This window comes from Chrysochloris asiatica, unplaced genomic scaffold (genome assembly GCF_000296735.1).
Source record: "Chrysochloris asiatica unplaced genomic scaffold, ChrAsi1.0 scaffold00139, whole genome shotgun sequence".
Lineage (NCBI taxonomy): Eukaryota > Metazoa > Chordata > Mammalia > Afrosoricida > Chrysochloridae > Chrysochloris > Chrysochloris asiatica.
Window position 1 is genome coordinate 2,328,188 of NW_006408657.1, and position 21,045 is coordinate 2,349,232.

General features: G+C 36.4%; 1 protein-coding gene across 2 annotated transcripts in view; it reads right to left on the reverse strand.

Moving 5' to 3' along the window:
- Positions 1-21,045, reverse strand: part of LOC102838260 (dystrophin-like) — a 3,237,302-nt gene that overhangs the window by 1,696,417 nt on the left and 1,519,840 nt on the right. For both annotated transcript variants that reach the window (XM_006870143.1, XM_006870144.1), the window contains exon 42: positions 16,152-16,346. In XM_006870143.1, coding sequence (XP_006870205.1) covers positions 16,152-16,346 — 195 coding nt within the window. The remainder of the gene's footprint in view (positions 1-16,151; positions 16,347-21,045) is intronic.

Below are 21,045 nucleotides of genomic sequence, written 5' to 3' on the forward strand. Positions count from 1 at the left end.
TTGCCTTTTCAGCTTTCTTATTTCCCCCCAAACCCAAATACCATTGAGAGCAACACAATTTTACTCCTTGAAGGATGCCATAAAGGTCATTTTTATGTAGTGTGAATCAAATCAAAACCACAGAATTCTTCAGAGACGGGTTACAGAGATAAAGATACAATCTTCAGAAGTGTATAGACCTAGATTGAGGATATGTCTAGAAATAATTGCCTCACATATTAATGTTTTTGTTTAATATATTTTTTATGAATTTTAGTAATCCTTTTTTAGTTGTCCTCATATTTCACATCCAGGAATCGAAAACGACTCTTAGGTGCTGTCCTGTTGCTTTTGACTCATAGCAACCTTATGAACAACAGAACTAAATTCCCACACTATACTCATATTCCATGTTTCAAAATTCATTATTCAATATTCATTATTCTGGCACTATCTTACATTGTTCCACTGCCATCCATAAGGTTTTCCATGGCTAAACATGACGAAGTAGTTTGCCTCACCTTCTCTGGAGTCTTAGACTGGAAATTCAGCTAAAATGTAACCACAATGTGGGACCCTGCCACTATTCAAAATACCAGTAACATCACTTCAAACATCACACAACAGACAAACCATCACAGTGCAACAAACTGACAGACTAGTGGTTAGAGAGACCCTTCCCAAGGTCACATAAACCTTCTATTTAAAGAGTTGGTCCTTAGTTATAAAATATTTACATCAAAATTTTCCAGTGTTCTCTTTATCAAAAAGTTTCAATTAAAATTTAATTTCTTTACTGAGGCAAAATATAACAACATGACAGTGACTGTTGATTTAGTGCACATTCTTTTAAAAGTGACTGCTATATCTCAATGTTATTCCCATGGAAAGCTTTCTAAACATGTTTTTTAAAGAAATGATAAGCTTGTTGGTGATTCCTCATATTTAATTTCTTGGAATGCTTCACATCAGCAAATAGCAGTATATACCTATACTGTCATCTCTCTGTATCACAGATTCAGCATCAAGAGATTCAATCAATTGTGGATTGTAAATATTCAGGGGGAATATGGTTCCTAAAATACAACTGAGTAGTCAAAGAAATCCCTCAAAGGCTAAGAGGGACTTCATCTTGCTATTTATGTAGTATTTACATTGTTTAAGATATTATAAGTAATCTGTTATTATTGTTGTTAAGTGCTCTCCAGTCAGTTTGGACTCATAACGACCCTGTAAAGGGTATCCTAAGCTGTCAAGTCTTTATTGGAGCAGAAAGACTCATCTTTCTCCTGAAAAGCAATCTGCTGCTGCTGCATGCTATAAAGGCAGTTCTGACTCATAGCAACTCTGCATGGGACTTTCCGAGGTTGTAAATCTTTAGGGAAGCAGAATGCCTCATCTTTCTCCTGATGAGTACCTGGTAGATTCCTACATCTGACCTTGAGGTTAGCAGGCTACTATGCTGATACAACCTTGATTACTAAAAGTGAAGAGGACTTAAAATACTGACTGATGAAGACCAAAGACCACAGCTTTCCATATGGGTTGCATCTCAATGTAAAGAAAACAAAAATCCTAACCCCTGGATGAATAAATAACATCACAATAAATGGAGAAAAGATTGAAGTTGTGAAAGACTTCATATTTGCTGGGATCAACTATCAACACCTATGGAAGCAGCAGTCAAGAATTTACATGACTTATTGTATTAGGCAAAGCCACTTCACAAAGCCTCTTTAAAGTGTTGAAGAGCAAAGATGTCAGCTTGAGGACTAAGGTGTGCCTGACTCAAGCCATGGTATTTTCAGTAACCTCATATGCATGTGAAAGCTGGATAGTTAATGAGGAAGAACTTAGAAAAACTGATGCTGTTATGGTGGTGGAGGAGAATATTAAAAGTAGCATGGACTGTCAAAAGAACAAAGCAATCTGTGTTGTAAGAAGTACAGTCAGAATGCTACTTGGTAGCCAGGATTTTCAAACTTTGTCTCTAATACAGGAAGGACCAGTCACTAGAGAAGGATTTTATGTTTGGTAAAGTAGAGGGTCAGAGAAAAAGAGAAAGACCCCCAAGGAGATGGATTGGCACAGTGGTGACAGCGATGGGCTCAGGCATAGCAACGAATGTGCAGTTGGCCCAGGATCAGGCAGTGTTTCATTTGGTTGTGCATAGCGTTAATATAAGTCAGTACCAACTTGATGGCACCTAACAAAAACAACAAAACTACCAGGGCTCTTTGATAAGTAATCTAGAGAGGATTAAAAGTATACAGGAAAATGTGAGTGGTTTATCCTGCGCCTTTTTATATGAGTGGGTGGCATTGAGTATACCCCACACATTTCAGTAAAGGAACAAGAGTGTGATTTCTAAATGGGTCCTGATAGGATGGACAAAAATATCCCTTTAATTTAGTTTTGTCTCTTCATTTTTCATGTCTCACACTGATTCTACTACTTTCACTTTTCTCTCAGATCAAAACCCTTACATTCAAAACTGAAAATTTCAAGACTCCATAAAATATATATATATATTGAATGACACCACACACACACACACACACACTAAATGCACAGTTGTTATCTACTTTGATCTCCTAATGCACTGCCAACAAAGGTATTTTTGTTTTTGAAGGAAAATCTCTTAGCTATTCCTTCAATATAAATTTTTAGTCTTAGAGTCTAAATTTGCAAACATCTACATTAAATAGTTGAATAGTATGGTGGTTAGGAGTCCTGCTGTGGTCATGCTGTAGGATAAGTACCAGACAACAAAGTTGATTTGAAATGCAAGGCCAATGACTCAAGCTCACCATTGCTCCTTGGAAACCCTATACAGAGTCATTATGAGTCAGAACCAACTCAATGGCCAACTTAACAACAAGAATGGTGATTAAGAGCAGAGATTCTCCAGCAGGGTTGGGGAATATTCGGCCCGCTGGCCATATAAGGCCAGTGAAATTTTGGGTCTGACCCTACACCCAGGAACTCTGTTAGCGTAGTGGTTACGAATAGGGCTGCGAACTGCAAGGTCAGCAGTTCGAAACTACCAGCTGCACCACGGGAGAAAGATGAGGATTTCTGCTCCTGTAAAGATTTACAGCCTCGAAAACCCTGTGCAGGGTCGCTATGAATCAGAAATGACTCTATGGCACACAGCCACCCTACCAAGGCAATCACAGTTACAGCCTTCACATTTGGGGTAAGTTAACTGAATGTCTGACTAAATATTTCAGTTGTGACTCATAGCAACCCTGTATAGACCTTCCTAGGAGCTGCAGGTGAGGTTAAACCATTAACCTTGTGGTTCAAATCAACCTTTGTGATCCAGTGTTTTATCCTACAGTGCCACAACAATATAGCAAGCTAAGTTTTGAGTTGTTTTTTTTTTGTGTAGTCCATGTATGTTGTTATAAAGTTTTGGCAGGAAAAAAAAGATTCTCCACCCCTATTTTAGAGCTAGAACTCCACGGTGGAATTCTAGCTATGCTACTCACAAACTAGTCCAAAATAAACAACTGCTCTATGCATTAGTTTCCCTATGTGAATATGCATATAATAATAATACAGCGTAGTGGTTACGAATCGGGCTGCGAACTGGAAGGTCAGCAGTTTGAAACTACCAGCTGCTCCGCGGGAGAAAGATGAGGCGATCTGCTCCTGTAAAGATGTACAACCTCAGAAACCCTATTCAGGGTTTCTATGGGTCGAAACCGACTCGACGGCACTTAACAACAAAACAACAACAATAATACACACTACACAGAATTGTTGTGTTGACCCTATGAGTTACTATAAGCAAAGCATTGAACACAGTTCTTGGCACGTAATAAATAAGCTATCTGTATTATCCAAATTCCAATTATTTTCAAAGCTCAACCTAAAATTCCCTCTTCTACAAAAGTCTTCTCACTTTCTGCTTTCCACATTACTTTATCATCTTTACGAATTCAGTTACACTCATGCTTTACTGTAAATATTTTGGCTTGGATTATATCCTATCTTTATTACTTTCTAACTTTTTTTTGTATAACTATGACGTAGATCTTCAGTTAATGTCACAACTTACCAAAGTGTAAGGATCATGCTTTATATTTCTCTTCTCTCTTTAGTGGATTATGCACAGTACTTGGGACCTAAATAAATATTCGTTAAGTTGAAGCTCTGAATCATAGCTTGCTTAGGAAGATACAATTTGGATGGATTTATTAAAACTTTAAGATTTGTTATATTGTTCTGGAACCCCTGCAGAAATGCATTCAGGCCCCAACAGATGCTGTGAGCTCTTCAGCTATCTCCCTGCTTTTTACCATTTTGCTGTTACTGGTAATTTAACTCTAAGAGGAAACAGTGAAACATCAGCCCATCTGCATTTCCTGACTGTGTTTTCCCCATGGTTTCCTCACAGTACCTCAGATACCTAGTAACAAACACCGTCCTTTCAAAATAATGCCTGCCCCATTTTTCCAGAAGCCACAAAACACCACTAAGAACAAAACCAACCAACCAAACAAGCAAACAAAAATCCCTTTTGCTTCATTACTGCAAGTGTTCCACAAAGACTCTACTAGTCTATCAGTGACAATGAAACAGAAAATGATTTCATAAGTCATTTTGTGATAGGTACATGTGCTAAGTTGTGCACCTTGTCTAAATCATTTTACAGACAGTCCTAATAGAAAAACTGGTTCTTGCTCCTGTCAAAGGAGAGTTCTGTGGAAGAAAATATTTTGTTCTTTTTATTTAAAGGTAGACATATGACATTCTTGTTTCTATACATTTTCAGAACTAGGGCATGCTTTAGGTCTAAGCAGAGGAGGGACAGGCACGTTTAGGGGAGAACAATTCAAATTCAATACAGCAATTTGACAGAACCTGAGGGACCATTTCTTGCTGAAGAATGGGCTCAGGGAATTAAGGTGTAGTAGTTTTCCTTTTCTTCCAATTTTATATTCTTTAGTTCTGTTTATATCTGTAATCATGAGGACCTTAAAATTTGGGTAAAGAACTGACAACCTAGCATGGGTGATTGACTTCCATTTGATTCTGACTCATAGCAATACTGTAGAGTAAAACAGCTCCACACGGTTTCTAAGGTTGTAACACATGCAGAAGCACATTGCCATACTCCATTGGAGTGACTGATGGGTTCAAATCACATACCTTTTGGTTAGAAAAGAAGCACTTAACCATTACAATACCTGAGCTTCTTAAAACTAGAAAAGTAATGAAAATTTGCAAAAATAGAACTATAAACATTAAGTCAACATATTTCATGAAAACAAAGAAACAACAACAATAAAAATAAAACAAAACAAAAACACAAATTTGAAGGACAGCCTATGCTCTTGATAAAAAGGAGTTATTTAGCAAGGCATATAATATAAATAGGAAAATAACAATTATTTACTCCTCTTAACATAATGGAAATGAGTAAAGGAATATAATTGGAAAGATATGTTTTTTCTTATATCAAATCTTTTTTATTATGATTTTGTGGGTTTTTGTTTTTTTTCCCTTGAAACTTAAAAAACAAAAAATACCTTTAGGCAATTTGTCTAATTTGGAAATCACTTCATATATGTTTTATGCTGTTGTCAGCAAATTATTTGTTTTTTTGTTTTGTTTTGTTTTTTAACATATGAACCTACAATGTGACAAGGTTGAATTCATTCTTAAGGTTAATTTGTTTTTAAGAAACTTTACATGGAAATTTAATACAAAATGAATTTTATGAATTTTGGCAATTGTGTTATATATGTTTTTACAGCAATAAAAAATTAACATATTTTTCCCACGAATTTTGGTAGTTGATAAAGCAATACCAACTTAAATTTTAGATGCTTTGAAAATTATGTCATTATACATGTTTACAAGAAGTTTTCTACACAATCCCAAATAATCTCATTCTATCTTCTCAATAGTACTTCCAAGTAGCATGTTGTTGTTAAGTGCTGTTGAATTGGTTCCAACCCTGTATAGGGTTTCCAAGGAGCAGCTGCTGGGTCTGGACTGCTGACCTGGTAGTTGGCAGTCCAGTGCTGATCCTATAGCATCACACTAGAACATGTATTATCAATTACTTAAGAACAACAGTAACAAATTTAAAATGGATAAAATAGAAACAAGGTTTAAAGAAATAATCTTATTCAATGTCTATAGTCAAGCCCAAAAGTTCTAATTCAGTGCTTTGCCAATCTCTCTAGCTTATTGCTTTTGACAACATACAATGCTAGTCCAGGAGAAATATACTAATATTTTAATTACATGTGGGTTAACGGACATAATTAATAAATTGTAAGTTCAAAAGACAGTATATTCAACCCTAGAGCAAACATATCCATAGAATTGTATGTGTAGATTTTTAGACTAAAAATGTTTGGATGACCTAAGGCGTTAGCATAATATGACAGCAAAGCCCTTTTTTAAAAATCTTTGTACTGGTAGGTAGGTAAGCATTGCTCTCACCTGGTAGATCAAGGGTGGAGAAACTTTTTTTCTGCCAATATGTATAATGCCATTTGCAGGCCATACAAATTGATCAAATTAAAACTTAGCCCACTATATTTGGTGAAGCATTTAATTAACTCATCCCTAAATGTGATGGCTACCCCTAATGTGATGGCTGGAGTCCTTGTGTAGAACTGTGGGATAATGCACTGGACCTCGAGGTCGGTTAGAACTTCAAGGTCTGCAGCTGAAACTCGCTGTCTGCTTCTCTGAAACTCTATACAGGGTTGCTATAAGATGGATCCAACTCCACGGAAATTAACAACAACAATACTGTGATGGCTGGAACTGTTGTGGTTGCCATGGCAGGGCAAGAACAAATGATTTCATGGGCCTTATACAGCCTGTGTGCTGGATGTTTCTCACCCATGTTGTATCTCATAGAGTGCCATACTTGAAATTACTAGAATCTCCTTCTTTCATTCAGTAATGTATGCTGATGCCTAGGTATGGGTCTAGGAACTGTAGATACAGTGATGAACAAGAAAAACAAAATGCTGTTTTTTGTTTTTCTGGTAATGGTTCATATGATGAATGCAGGTCTCTATAGGGGACAAGTCAGAAGAAGTAGATGGCTGGTTGCAAACCAGTGGGAACACTGAAAGTTTTCTCTTTTGCATTTACTATGTCAGTATCATCCTCTTGATAAATGTAGCATGTGCATTTATTTTCATATTTATAAACTCCAAATACTTGTTTTCACATTTTGGCAAGGTGAACATAATAGTCTTAAACATTTTTAGGTTTGAAAAGTGCCAGAGACACTTTTTAACTTGATTAGCAGAGGAGTACACAACTTCCATTCCTAAGAAAAATAAGACTAGAGAAACCTATTAGTAGCTGTCGTGACAACAGTCATTGGGGAGTAGATCTATCTTAAAATTGAAAAAGAGAAATTGAAGCACCAAAGACCGCTTCATTTTCACCCTCTGGAATCTGTCTTCTCTGACAGATGAAGACAACACCCTATAAAAATCTAATTTTTAAACTCTTTATGTCCCAGGTATCTACCAGACACTAAATTAATGACATCAAATTGGGAAGACTTTTCAATCACAGGACATTAAACTACATATTAATGAAGTTTTCCTAAGCTTCTAAGCACTTATCTGTCTGCTTGTTGTACTGTGATGGTTTACGTGCTGCCGTGATGCTGGAAGCTATGCCACCTGTACTTCAAATACCATGGTAGACAGGTTTTAGCAGAGCTTCTAAAACAAGAAGGACTAGAGAGACTAGTGTGGTGATGTAATTCTAAAAACTGTGGTCATTGAAAACCTTATGAATAGCAGTAGTACATAGTCTTATACAGTGCGGGGAGAAGACTCCCTCAGGTTGGAAGGTACTCAAAAGAGCTGCCTCTTCAAATTAGAGTCAACCTTTTAATGAAGTAAATGGGGAAAAGCTTTTGGGAGGGAGCTTCATTTGCTGATGGGGTACAATTCAAAATGAGGACAAATAGCTACAAACATTCATTAACACTCAGAACATAGAAACTTATGGAGTACAAATCTAGCAAACGAAATAATCGGAATTAAAAAGGAATGCATTAAAATCAATACTATAGGGATTAGTGAGTTGAAATGGATTGATATTGGACATTTGCACATTTGGCCTATGAGGATGAGACTGACACATGAATATGATTATCAAAAAGAACCTTTTAAGATCACTCATGAAGTGCAAAGCTGTCAGTGATAGGATAATACACCTACAAGGAAGAACAAGAAGCCTTAGTAGCATAATGTTTACGTGCTAGACTGCTAACCACAAGGTCAGTAGTTCAAATCTACCAACAACTGCATGGGAGAAAGATGAGGCTTTCTGGTCCCGTAAAGATTTACTGCCTCAGAAACCCTATGCACAGTTGTTATGAGTCAGAACTGACTCCGAGACGTACCAACGTCACCACTACAATGAAGAACAGTAAATAGGATAATTATTGAAGTTTGCACACCTACCATTAATTTTTAACTGAAGAAATTGAAGTTTTTATTTATTTTTTATTTTTTACAAACGTATGCAGTCTAAATTTAATGTAACATGAAATCAAGATGCATTTATAATTACAGGACATTGGAATGTGTATGTTGGAAGATCAGTGGTTAGAAAACATGGGCTTGGTGATAGAAACTACACAGGATATCACATGATATAATTTTGCAAGACTAATAATTAAAGGCTTATTAATTACCAATAATTTTTTCAGCAACATAAACTGTGACCATATACTTGGAACTCATCTGTGCAAAGATGGGTCAAATGCTGAATGGGCCATCTTATGAAAGTTCAAGTTGAAGCTGAAGAAAATTAAAACAGGTGCACTGCAGCAAAGATATGATCTTGAGTATATGCCATCTGACGATCTCAATTCTAGACTTCAAGCATTTATATTGATATACAGATGATGTCAAGGACATGATACACAAAGAAAGCAAAAAGTCACTAAAAAATCTGGAAAGAAAGTAAAGACCAAAATGAATATTAGAAGAGACTCTAAAAGTTGGTCTTGAAATTACAGTCACTGAAGCTAATGGAAGAAATGATGAAGTACAGAGATGAACAAAAAAACCCACCAAGAGCTGCTCCAGAAGACAGGGTATTATAATGAAATGCACTAAGTACTGGAGTTTGAAAACTAAAAGGGAAGAACATGCTCAAGTTTTCACAAGTAGAAAAACCTGAAGATATAATTCAAGCCACGAGTTCCGATATAGGAAGATTCGTAGACAAAATATTAAACGATGAAGAAATCATCAAAAGTAAGATAGAAGAAATACACAGAGCCACTATATCCACAAATAATAGGTCAATGTTCAACCATTTCAGGACAGTACTATGTGATCAAGAATCAATGACATTGAAGGAGAAGTGCAAATTTCACTGCAGACTGACAAAAAACAAGGTTGCAGAAATTGACAGAATTATTACTGAGATATTTCAGCAAAGGGATGCAACAGTGGAAATTCTTGTGTCTGTATCTACGCCAAAAAATTGGATGATAGGTACCTGGCAAACCAAATGTAAGATCCATATTTGAGCCCATTCCAATCGAAGGTGATCTAATAGAATATGGAAATTATTAAACAAAACCATCAGAATCACACAAAGGTAGAATTTTAATGAAGATTATTTTAAGATCGTTACAGCAGTACATACAAAGGGAACTGCCAGATATTCTACTCAGATTCAGAAGACAAGGAATTAGGGATATCAGTGCTGATGTCAGCTGATTTTTGGCTGAAAGCAGAAAATACCAAAAAATATTTACCTATGGCTCACTGACTACGCAAAGGCATTCAACTGTGTGGATCAATACAAATGATAGATAACACTGTGGAGAATGGGAATACCACAACAGTTAATTTTGATTTTGTGGAAGCAATGGATAACTGTGTGATATAAAATAAGGCAACTTGTGTATACATTTACTACACTTTAAAAATCTTTATTCTAAGCAAATAATGTGAGAAGCTGGACAATATGAATAAGACACCGTGTTTGAAGGAGCACTCATTAACAATCTGTGGTATTCAGATGACACACAGTTTTTTGACAAAAGCTAAGAGGGCTTGAAGGGTCCCGGTGTGGCACTGTAGGATAAGAACTGGACACTAGGTCAGTTTGAACTGCAGTTCAAACTTACCAACTGCTCTTTGGAAAGCCTACATAGGGTTGCTATGATTTAGAACCGAATCAACTGCATTTCACAGTAACAAGAATAAAAACAAGAGACTTTGCAGCACTTTATGATAAAGATCACCGACTGTACCCCTTAATGTGGATTACACCTCAACATAAAGAAAACAAAAATCCTCACAACTGATCAACAAGCAGAAAATACTGAATGCAGAAAATACTGAAGTTGTCAAGAATTTCATTTTACCGGATTCCACAACCAACACCTATGAAAGCAGCTGCTAAGAAATCTACCAACATCTTCCACTGGACAAATCTGCTGCAAAAGATCTCTTTAAAGTGTTACAAAGCAAAGATGTCACTTTGAAGTCTAAGTTGAGCCTGACCCCCCAGTCATGATATTTTCAATTGCCATATGTTAATGGAAAGATAGACAGTGAATAAGGTAGAACTGGAGAAGAATTGATGCATCTGAATGATGGTATTTACAAACAATGTTTCATGGACTGCCAGAAGAATGAGCAAATATTTACTGGAATTAGTTCATTCAGAAGGCTCTTTAGAAATGAAGATGGCAAAATTTTGTATCATACTTTGGACATGTTATGAGGAGGGAACAGTATCTGTAGTACTTCATGTTTGTTAAGGCAGAGGTCCATACAAGAGTAAGATCCTCAAAAGGGTGGATTGACACAGTGGCTGCCACAATAGGGTCAAACACAGGAAAGATCGTGAGGACCACACAGGACTGGGCAGTGTTTTATCCCTTTGTATATAGGGTTGTTATGAGTTGGAACTGACTTGCTTGCATCTAAGAACAAACTTACAAAATTTTGGAATAGTTATTTTCACTGGTAAGTTGCCCTACTGATTTGTTCTGCATGGTTTGTGGTTGACATGTGAAAAATCCTTCCTACACACAATATATACTTTGGCAAGAAAGTTCTCCATAAGATGATGCACTGACCGCATAAATAACAAATTGGTAATTATATATCATAGATCAAACAGTGACATCATAAGAGGGCAAGCACAGCTTGAATAGTTAACGAAGAGAAGGAAAATCTCCCCACAATTTAATTGCAACCTCCAAATTTCAACCAGCTTTAGGAATTTAAAATTGTAATAGGGATGAGTTTCTGACATCCAGAATTTATAGAATAGGGATCATTACAGTAGCCTTGCTGGAACAACGGAATGAGTAAGGGTGAGTTGTGAAAGTACTTTCAGCCAAGTTGGGAGTAAATTGCAGTGTTAGGAGTCAAAGTAGGACATCCGTTGGGCCTGATAAAATAATGGTGACTTGAGGCGACAAAAAATGAATAATTTCCTAAAAAGGAAAGACATGTACAAAATATAAAAGTCTATACTACAAACATATAAATAAGAACTGGGCATGGCTATAATTTTATAGTCTCTCTCCTGATTCTAAAATATAAGCTATATGAAAGCATGGATTCATCAGTTTTGTTCACTGTTTTTAAGAACTTGCAATAGTTACTGGCACATAGTAAGAACTTAATAAATATTTGTTGAATGAATGAACTGGCCCTCCTTAGATAAGCCCTTGCTTTAACAATTCATCTTTGGTTTCAAAAAGCATGCGCAGAAATCAAAGCTTAAACTATTTTAATTTTATAACACATTGTCTTTTTCCTCTTTAGTTCACTAACCACTCTCCCTGGAGTTCTTATATGACACTGTGGGTCAGTGATTCAAACCCACCAGCTGCTCCTTGGAAACGCTTTACCAGGTCGTTATGAGTCAGAACTAACTCCAGTGCACTTAGCAACAAACATTAACAGCAGCCATTCTCCCTAAATTTTTTTGAAGTTGAACAAATGGTTGCCAATACTTTTTGATTTTGTCTACACTCTACATTGATATCAGGTCTCCTATGAAAATCTGTGAGCTTTCTTCATATGTCTAACACTTCTGCTCAGTGTCTAGGCTACCAAGAAGAGCTCATTTTATCCTCTTCGATGACTGATTTTATTCTTTCCTTCTTTATTCTCTTCTCCCCCGTTTCCTTCTACCTTTACATCTTTCTTACTCTGAACTCTTTTAAAATTGAAATGAATTCATCTAGAAATCAAAGCCAGGATCCCACTCCCCCCAAAAAACATAAACAGGGCATGACAGACCTCAGTATTTTACCTTATTTTGTCAAAATTCTACTTTTCTGTAAGCAACATGATGTGGCACTGTAGGATAAGTGCTGGATTGGCAACCACAAAGTCAGCAGTTTAAACCCACCTGCTGTTCTCGGAAACTGTATAGAGGGTAATTTTGAGTTGAACGGACTACACATCAACAACAACATACTCAATGTGGAGACATAATGGTGAAGTGGGTAAAATATTTGGTTGATAACTGAAGGGTGAGCCGTACAAACCTGCCAGCCATGCCATAGAAGAAATATGAGTCTTCTATTTCAATCAAGAACAGTTCTACTTTATTCTATAGGTCGTTATGAGTCAGAATTGGCTCAACAGCAGTGAGATTTGGTGGTTACACTTCACACAGCATGTTAAAGACAGTCTCATTAGGAGTAGTATAATATAGTGATTAGCAGCACAGATTCTGTAACTATAATTTTTGGGTTCAAACCCTTGCTTCAACTAATACTTGCTGTACCAATTTTGTGAAGTAATTTTAATTCACACTACTCCATTTTCCTCTACTAGAAAACAAAAACACAAAAACAATCCATTGCTATTAAGTTGATTCCAACTTATACAGACCCTATAGAATGGAGTAGAAATGTCATAGGTTTTCCAAAACTATAAATCCTTATGGAAGCAAACTGTCACATCTTTCCCCTGCTGAGTGGCTGGTCGGTTAGACCTGGCAATGTTTTGATTAGCATCCAAGCACTTAACCTCTGTGTTACCTCCTTCATCTATAAAATGAGGATAATGATTTTAGATAATTCATAGAGTTGTGGAAGATATTAAACAATTTAGTATACATGAGTTGTAAGTAGAGCTCCTAAAGGCTAGTGTTGTTAAGTGCTGTTGAATTGATTCTGACTTATAGCAACATGTATAGGGTTTCCAAGGAGCAGTTGGTGGGTTTGAACCCCTGACCTTCTTGTTAGCAGTTCTGTGTTTATCCACACCAGTCAACACTACATAAAAATTGATTCTCATTATTGAGAAAAGGAAAGTCTAGTTTCCATTCTAATTCTAAGCCATGCTTATTGTTTTGTTTTGTTTTCCCCTCAGGCAAATTCAAGACCAAGTTGAAAATTTAAGGAACTTCTTGATGAGAGAAACTGCATCACCAGGGAATTAATTTTATTAGAAATGGCATGGAATATTTTCCAAGACTTTTGTTCACAAATGCTGAATGAACAGTATTTATGTCATTATCTTCTTTACTTGTCATAAGTTGGGTTGTTCTAGAAACAGATCCTAAAACAACAATGTGTATGCGATCATTTATTTGGGAATGATCCTGGGAAGTACCGGTAAGGAAGTGAGGAGCATAGGAGAGGAAGCCACTAATGAATGTGTTAGGGTCTACAAACAGTGGCTAGTGGTTTGGAACTGCCGACCTTGTAACTAACAGTACGATGCTAATCCTAAAGCGCTGCACCAGGCCTCTCTTAACTAGAGTTGCTGCTGCTGCTATTGCTATTAAGTGCCATTGAGTGGGTTCTGACTTACATTGACTCCATATAGGGTTTCTGAGGAGCAGCTCGGGAGTTTGAACAGCCAATCCTGCAGTTAAAACCAACCTTGTAGTTCAGTGCTTATCCTACAGTGCCATACCAGGACTCCAGTATTAGTTACTAAATACAAATTTCATATGTAAGCAATTGTTTACCTGCTTAGTCTCAGTCAAAATGATTAGGTTGCTTTCCAGCTCAGTACTTCTTTGAAAATTACATATGCTATTTTAGTTATATTTTAATCAGAATGCAATTATTTTAACTTATTATACATTATTTGTGTTGCATTGTACTTTAAAGACATATATACATTAAACCACAATCACAACTTACTATACATTTGCAATTTGATTCATGCAAATCTGTCAGGAATAAAATCAACCACAATTTAATATCACCCTTTCCAACTAGCAGCTGTACAATTTAGGCACTGATTTTCTATTTTTACTACTGGATACTGACAATGATGAATGCCTTTAAGAGGAAATGCATATTCATTGGAAAGACTGAAATCAAAACTATCCCCCTTCAAAATGTCCATAACGGTAGAAAACCCATTTGCCTGCTGCAGGAGATTTGTTGGGAGTCAGATGGAACAATGCCCACAACTGTATCTCTTGAAGATTCAGTAATCCAGCTGAATTAAATCTGCAATAATACTTTCTTACAAACCACAATAATCAATACCGCAACAATTGGTGTCAGCTATAATAATTCTAAATATATTTGGAGGAATAAATGATTCATTTTGAGTAGAGTCAGGTACACACCAGGTTAAAAGGTATGAAGAGAGAGAGAGTCTACAAGCAACTTAATAAATTCAGGACGATTGAATTTAGCTGGGGGTACATCAGGTTAAGAGGTATGAAGACAGAGATATTCAATAAGCAACTTAATAAATTCAGGATGACTGCTCTCATGACCCATATGACCAAGAACATGGGCAGGAGTGAATACCAGCTCATTAGCAGTGATTTAAGTGGTGAATGGCAATGTTGAATTTGCACACTGTCCTGTCCTGAGTAATTGCTTAATGGGAATAATGACAGGAATGCTGGCATGCCTCCTTTATCAATTGATTTGGGACTTTTTCTTCATTGTACTAATAAGTGACTTGATTTTTACCTCAAAGGGCATAAGAAGCAGTACCAGACTGAAGTGAACAAACTTGTTTCAGTGATCTCTATCACTCTTGTTTTATTTTAATTTGAAAATTTATGACTTTTTAGCTGTAATGTAAGCTACTAAACTCAAGTCCTTAAATATATGGCAACTCTGGTTTCCAAAACAAACAAGTAGCTTTATCGATTTGTGCCAACACATGTGTGATATGGAAAAAGCTCCCACAAAATTATGCAGAATACCTTATACTTTAGTTAATAGGTGCAACTGATAGCACATTCTTCTTCTTTCTCTAATATTAAGCTGTTTGCATTGGAAAATACCAAGCTCTGACTATGTGATAACACTTCATTTTGAGTGTAAAAATATATGATCACTAAAATGATCTTGAGATACACATGACTATGCGCATTTTTTTCAGGCTGCATACATTTCTCTTCAGACATAGACCTCTATAATTCATAGCCTATTTCTCCACCATGGTTTGTGTGAGGTTAGAAATTAGAAACTTCCTTTTGGTGGCTGGCGTGGGGGCGGGGGGGGAAGCTAGATTTGGTTGGTAGTCTTTGAAAGGATGTTTTAAGTACCTATAGTATTGGACTCCTGGTGTAGTATTTTAAGATAAGCACTGGACCACAAAACACAAGGTCAGTAATTCAAACTCACCAGCTGCTCCTCGCCAACCATACATAGGGTCGCGTTGAGTTGGAACCAACTCAATGGCATTTAACAACAATATTATTGCAATACCGGGATCAAATACAACAGCAATTGTTAGGATGCAGCAGGACTGGGAAGTGTTTTGTTTAGTAGTGCATAGGGTCACTATGAGTAGGAACCAACATGATGGCAACTAACAACAAGGTACATACACTTCAGAACCTCATTTACATTTTATTTTTTGTGAGAAAAAAAATAACTTATTGGTTGTGGTTAAACTGTTCTTTATCAAAGTTTATATATTTGTGAGTTCTTTCTGCAACGAATTGATGTAAATACTATGTTTTTTTGTGTACTTTTGTTTTAGGAAATCACTCAGCAATAAATATTATAAAACACTCATTTTATATTTAATCCAGAATTCTAAAGCTAAGCTGACTTTAAAATATACGAATTCCCTCTGAAAGTCAAAATGCATTCACTGTATACATTTAAGTCAATTGCTATAGTAGGGCAAAAAGGATCAATGTGATCTTATAAAATCTGAATGAAAGTCCTTTGCTTTTACCTTCAAAGATTCCTCTTGTTTAAAGAGGTCTTCAAAATCTTTACAGCAGAGATCAGGAGCATTAAGAAGCTGTTCCACTTCTGATAGTGCTTGTGTGACGTGAGTGATCTCAGTCAGATAAGTAGAAGGCACATAAGAAATTTCCAAAGGCATGTCTTCAGTCATCGCCATCACAGTTTCTTCATGGACAGTGTGCTGGTATAAATACACAAAAGAACAATTCTTTTAGCTTCCTAATAATGAGAAGAGTCTTATAGCGCTATAAAGGTCCAGGTCTATAGGTGACAAAGAGCTGAAAGTAGATTTTGAAATGCAAGACGAAAAGTCTAATAAAGCAGGAATTTATTATTTTCCCAAAGCGTTATTAGCATTTTAAACATAGAGAAACATACACACTGGTACCATGATTTTAAAAAAGGAAGATCAAGAACCATAAGGGTTTAAGAGTAGTTTTATTCTAAAAAAAACAAAAAAACATTGATTTTGGCATCCAGTTTCAATTTTTTATTTCCTGGTTTCCTAACAATCTAGGTATGGGTTGAGGTAGGGAACCAACACATGCAGTATTATCATACCAAATCATACCAAAGTACTGAAGGAAAGGGTTTGAGAATTTCCCTTTCCCCCAATCTACTCATGGACACCCATGGAGACAGGTCAGAAAATCTGCTTTTAAAGGTCATAGCCTTGAAAGCCATATATGAAGCACATTTACTGTACACACCTGGGGTTTCCATGAGTCAGAATCAACACAATGACAACCAGCAGCAATGATCTTGACTGAGGTAAGAGGGACACAAGGTACTTTGGTTGGTCTCTTTCTATTAAGCATGTCTCTCTGCCACATCAATGATATTGCTCCTGTTTTAATGCTAGTTTCTTGCTAAGGTTAGCTGCTAATAAAGGTGCAATATGGAATCCTAGTGTGGTATTGCAGGATAATGCATTAGACCACAAAGTCGGCAGTTCACAGCCACCAGCCGCTCTTCAGGGCCACTTTGTGTGGGTACCAATTTGAGGGCACTTAACATCAGCACAAAAATGTACAATAGGAGTAGGCCTGGACTCCTGGTGTGGCACTGTACAATAAGCAATGGATTGTCAACCACAAGGTCAGCAGTTCAGACCCACCAGCTACTCCTCAAAATCCTATACAAGGTCACTATGATTCAGAATTGACTCAACAGCAACAATTGACTCAACAACAACAACAACAATAAATAAGTATGGCTAATGGTGATACTCATATTTTAATAGGAACTTCAGAAAGCCCTAAGATCTAAGGGTTCAGTAGCATTGGCTTTTGAATCCATGGTTTCCTACTTGGAATCCTAGTGATAGGATTGATAAAAATTTGAGGCTGGATGTTTGTGGTGTTTCCCAATAGTGCCTCTTTCCCTATTCCTTGATTTTGAATTCATCAACTGCCACCTGCCTGATTATGAGGTTAATTTAATGGGCGCAGAAAGCATTGCGTTTTTGCTCTGGTAGTGTAGTGGTTATGAACCGGGCTGCGAACCTTAAGGTCAGCAGTTCGAAACTGCCACCTGTCCTGTGGGAGAAATATGAGTCTTTCTGCTCCTGTAAAGATTTACAGCCTCAGCAACCCTGTACAGTGTCCCTATGATTTGGATCCGACTCCACAGCACATAACCACCACCACCAGAGTGGTGTTGTGTGGGAGTCCTGGTGTGGCACTGTGGGTTAATCCTCTGGACTGCAAAGTCGGTTTGAACCATACATTTAGCAGTTCAAGCTCACCAGTCACTCCTTGCAAACCCTATGCAGGGTCGCTGTGGATCGGAACCAAATCGAAATTACTTAACAACAACAACAACAACAACGAGTGTGGCACTGTAGGATCAACACTGGACTGTGAATTACAAGGCCAGTGGAAACCCCAATAGCCGCTCCTCAGAAACCCTATACTGAGTTGATGGAGCCCTGAGGTGTTGTAGTATAAGAGTCAGACATTTGGAGGTCTAGTTTATTATCTACTTCTTAAAAGTTTATCATTCTTTTTGGCACAGGCATGCAGGTTTATAGTGAATGAACTATATTCACTGAATGACTTTCAGTTTTGTTTAATAAAAATTTCAGACAGTTATGAAAAAAAATCAGTGTAATTGGAAGTATCGTGCTCATGTTCTCTTTTTTATGCAAAACCTATGCACTCATATTCATATTATGCCTTTTCATTTGAATTTCATTAACTCTGCCTTGAATAATTATATCCTTCTGAATTCTGATGTGTACAAATCCTGTCTAACCTTTTGAAATCAACTTGCTTTTGTTAATGTTCTTTACCACTTAATATCATTATCGATATTCATGCATCATTAGCAAGGCAGTGCTATGACCATACTAAATTACTTCCTTTTTCTCTATTAATTTTCATTCCTAACTTTGTATACCCCAAAGAATAATGTGTGCTCATTTAATGAGAATGAAAAGCAAGAATTATGGAAGGCTGCGCCAAAAGTACTTATTGTTATTTAAAAAACTGGAAACCACAATGTATGTTTCAAAATGATTCTTATACAGCAAAGCTATCATTTGTACTTCTTAAAATTAAGGCCAAAACAGTTTTGAGATATTGAGCTATCTAAATAAGCACAGGTATCACTCACAAAGTTTTAAATAAACTGTTTTTTTCTTTGAAACTTTAGATATCACATTCTTTTTATTACTTAAAATATGTTCCTTGAAAGGCCACATAATAGGGAGAGATAAAGACAATCATGTTTTGAAACAAATGGTACATTATAGCCCAGTTTTTAAAACAAAATGTTTTCATCAGTGAGTTAAAGGACTTCTCTCTGTTAAAATAAACATTTAAAACAGGTTGTGGTTACTGGCCCACATATGAATAACGAGATCAAAGACACTCAAGAAGAAAAATTCACTGCAAACCATACTATCATGACATACTTCTCACAAATATCTATATATCATACGTAACTATAGTATATAGAAAATATGCCAACACAATCAAAGGTCAACTATCAAAATGAGACTATTGTCCAAAGAAAAAAATTATATGGTGATGGAACTCTTTATGGAATGCTACTCTATTGGCATTGATAACATGAAGATGTATCAATTCTTCAAAATATAATGAGACCATTCATAATTTAAAATGAGTCTTAACATGAAAACCTATCAATTGATTTATCATTTGCTTTCCTCCGAAGGACAGTCTTGAATATTCTAGAATATTCATTTTTTCTTAAATTGACATGTTGAGGTCTGGCATGTACACAGACAGACAAATCACTTTCTAAAGTAATATATTGCATTTTCTATGGCTAGTGTTATAGGAGTCCCAGTGTGACACTTTAAGATGAGTACTAGACTGTTAACCAAAAGGTCAACAGTTCAAACCCACCAGCCGCTCCTCGGAAACCTGATACAGCGTTGCTATGAGTAGGAACCAACTTGATGTAGCTTTAATAACATTTAAAAAGAAAAACCCAATGGCATGCAAATCCCATATAGGATTGTAGACTTTAAGTAGGCTCTGATGAGTCATAAATGAAATGATTTAAATTATCTTAGACAGGTAAATGTCTCCTCCTCTCAAAAGCCTTCTGAGAAAGAGAACTAAACTTCCTTCCAGGGATAATTACAGTAATAAGGATAGTGAGATATTTATATTTACCTCAGCTTTATAATTTTTAAGACTATAAGCACAAAAAGTCCAATTAAACCATCAAGTAAGTGTGACCTAAAACAAACAACAACAACAAAACATTTTGTATTCACCCATAGGGAGAAGAAAGCCTAAAATGATAAAATATACAACAAAACACAAAGCTGGCACCAAAGAAAGGCATGTGTTTACTGTGTCAATGATACTATTTTGGAGACACATCAGTGGTATGGTAAAATCAATAGTTTGACAGTAAATGAAATTTGTTTTGTTTTTTGAATTAAGAAACTGGGCACACAGACTTAGAATAAATAGACTAACAAGGCCACATGTTGGTGTTGTTAAGTGCTGTTGAGTCAGTTTTGACTTATAGCCACCCTGTATAAGGTTTACAAGGAGTGGGTTTGAACTGCTGACCTTGTGGTTCACAGACCAGTGGTCATCGTATAGTGCCACACGAGGAGTCCAACGAAGATTGCTTATGATCCTATACAGAGATAATAGCAGAGAGAGAGTGTTTGTTCTTAAACGTGACTCCCTTCCTATTCATGAATAAACCCAAACTCACTGTCTTCTAGTCAATTCTGACTCATAGCTACCTTGTATAGAGAATCTGTGATTGTACATTTTTAATGACAGCACAAAGCCTCATCTTTTCTACTATGGATTAGTTTGAGATGCCATCTTTGGGGTTTGCAGTCCAGTGTTTATCATACACCACCAATACATGTTAATCTTTGCTACAACAAAAGAACAAATAATTGATTAACAGACAATATGAAATTTATTGTTGCTGTTGTTATGTGACACTGAGTCTATTCCGACTCATAGCGACCTTGTATAGGGTTTCCTAGGAGTGGCTAGTGAGTTTGAAATGCTGACCTTGTGGTTCAAATTGACCTTGCAGTCCAGTGCATTAACCCACAGTGCCACACCAAGACTCCATGAAGTTTATAACTTACCCTATTTGTAAAATACACATAAATGAAAACAAAAACAATAAAACCCACTAAAATACATAAAGGTGTCAATTTAAACGTTAAGAAAATTATTCATTAGACACATGTTATTTATATTCTTAAAGTAAATGAATTATTGGATTTGGGCTAGAGGATATGCAGCTGAAACTGGATTTGTCACTCGTTAAGAGGGTCCCCTTTCTAGCAGGCCAGAGATGAATAGTGAACCAAATACGGTGTCTGACTGGATTCATCCATGGACTTGTTTCATGTTGATTCCTCC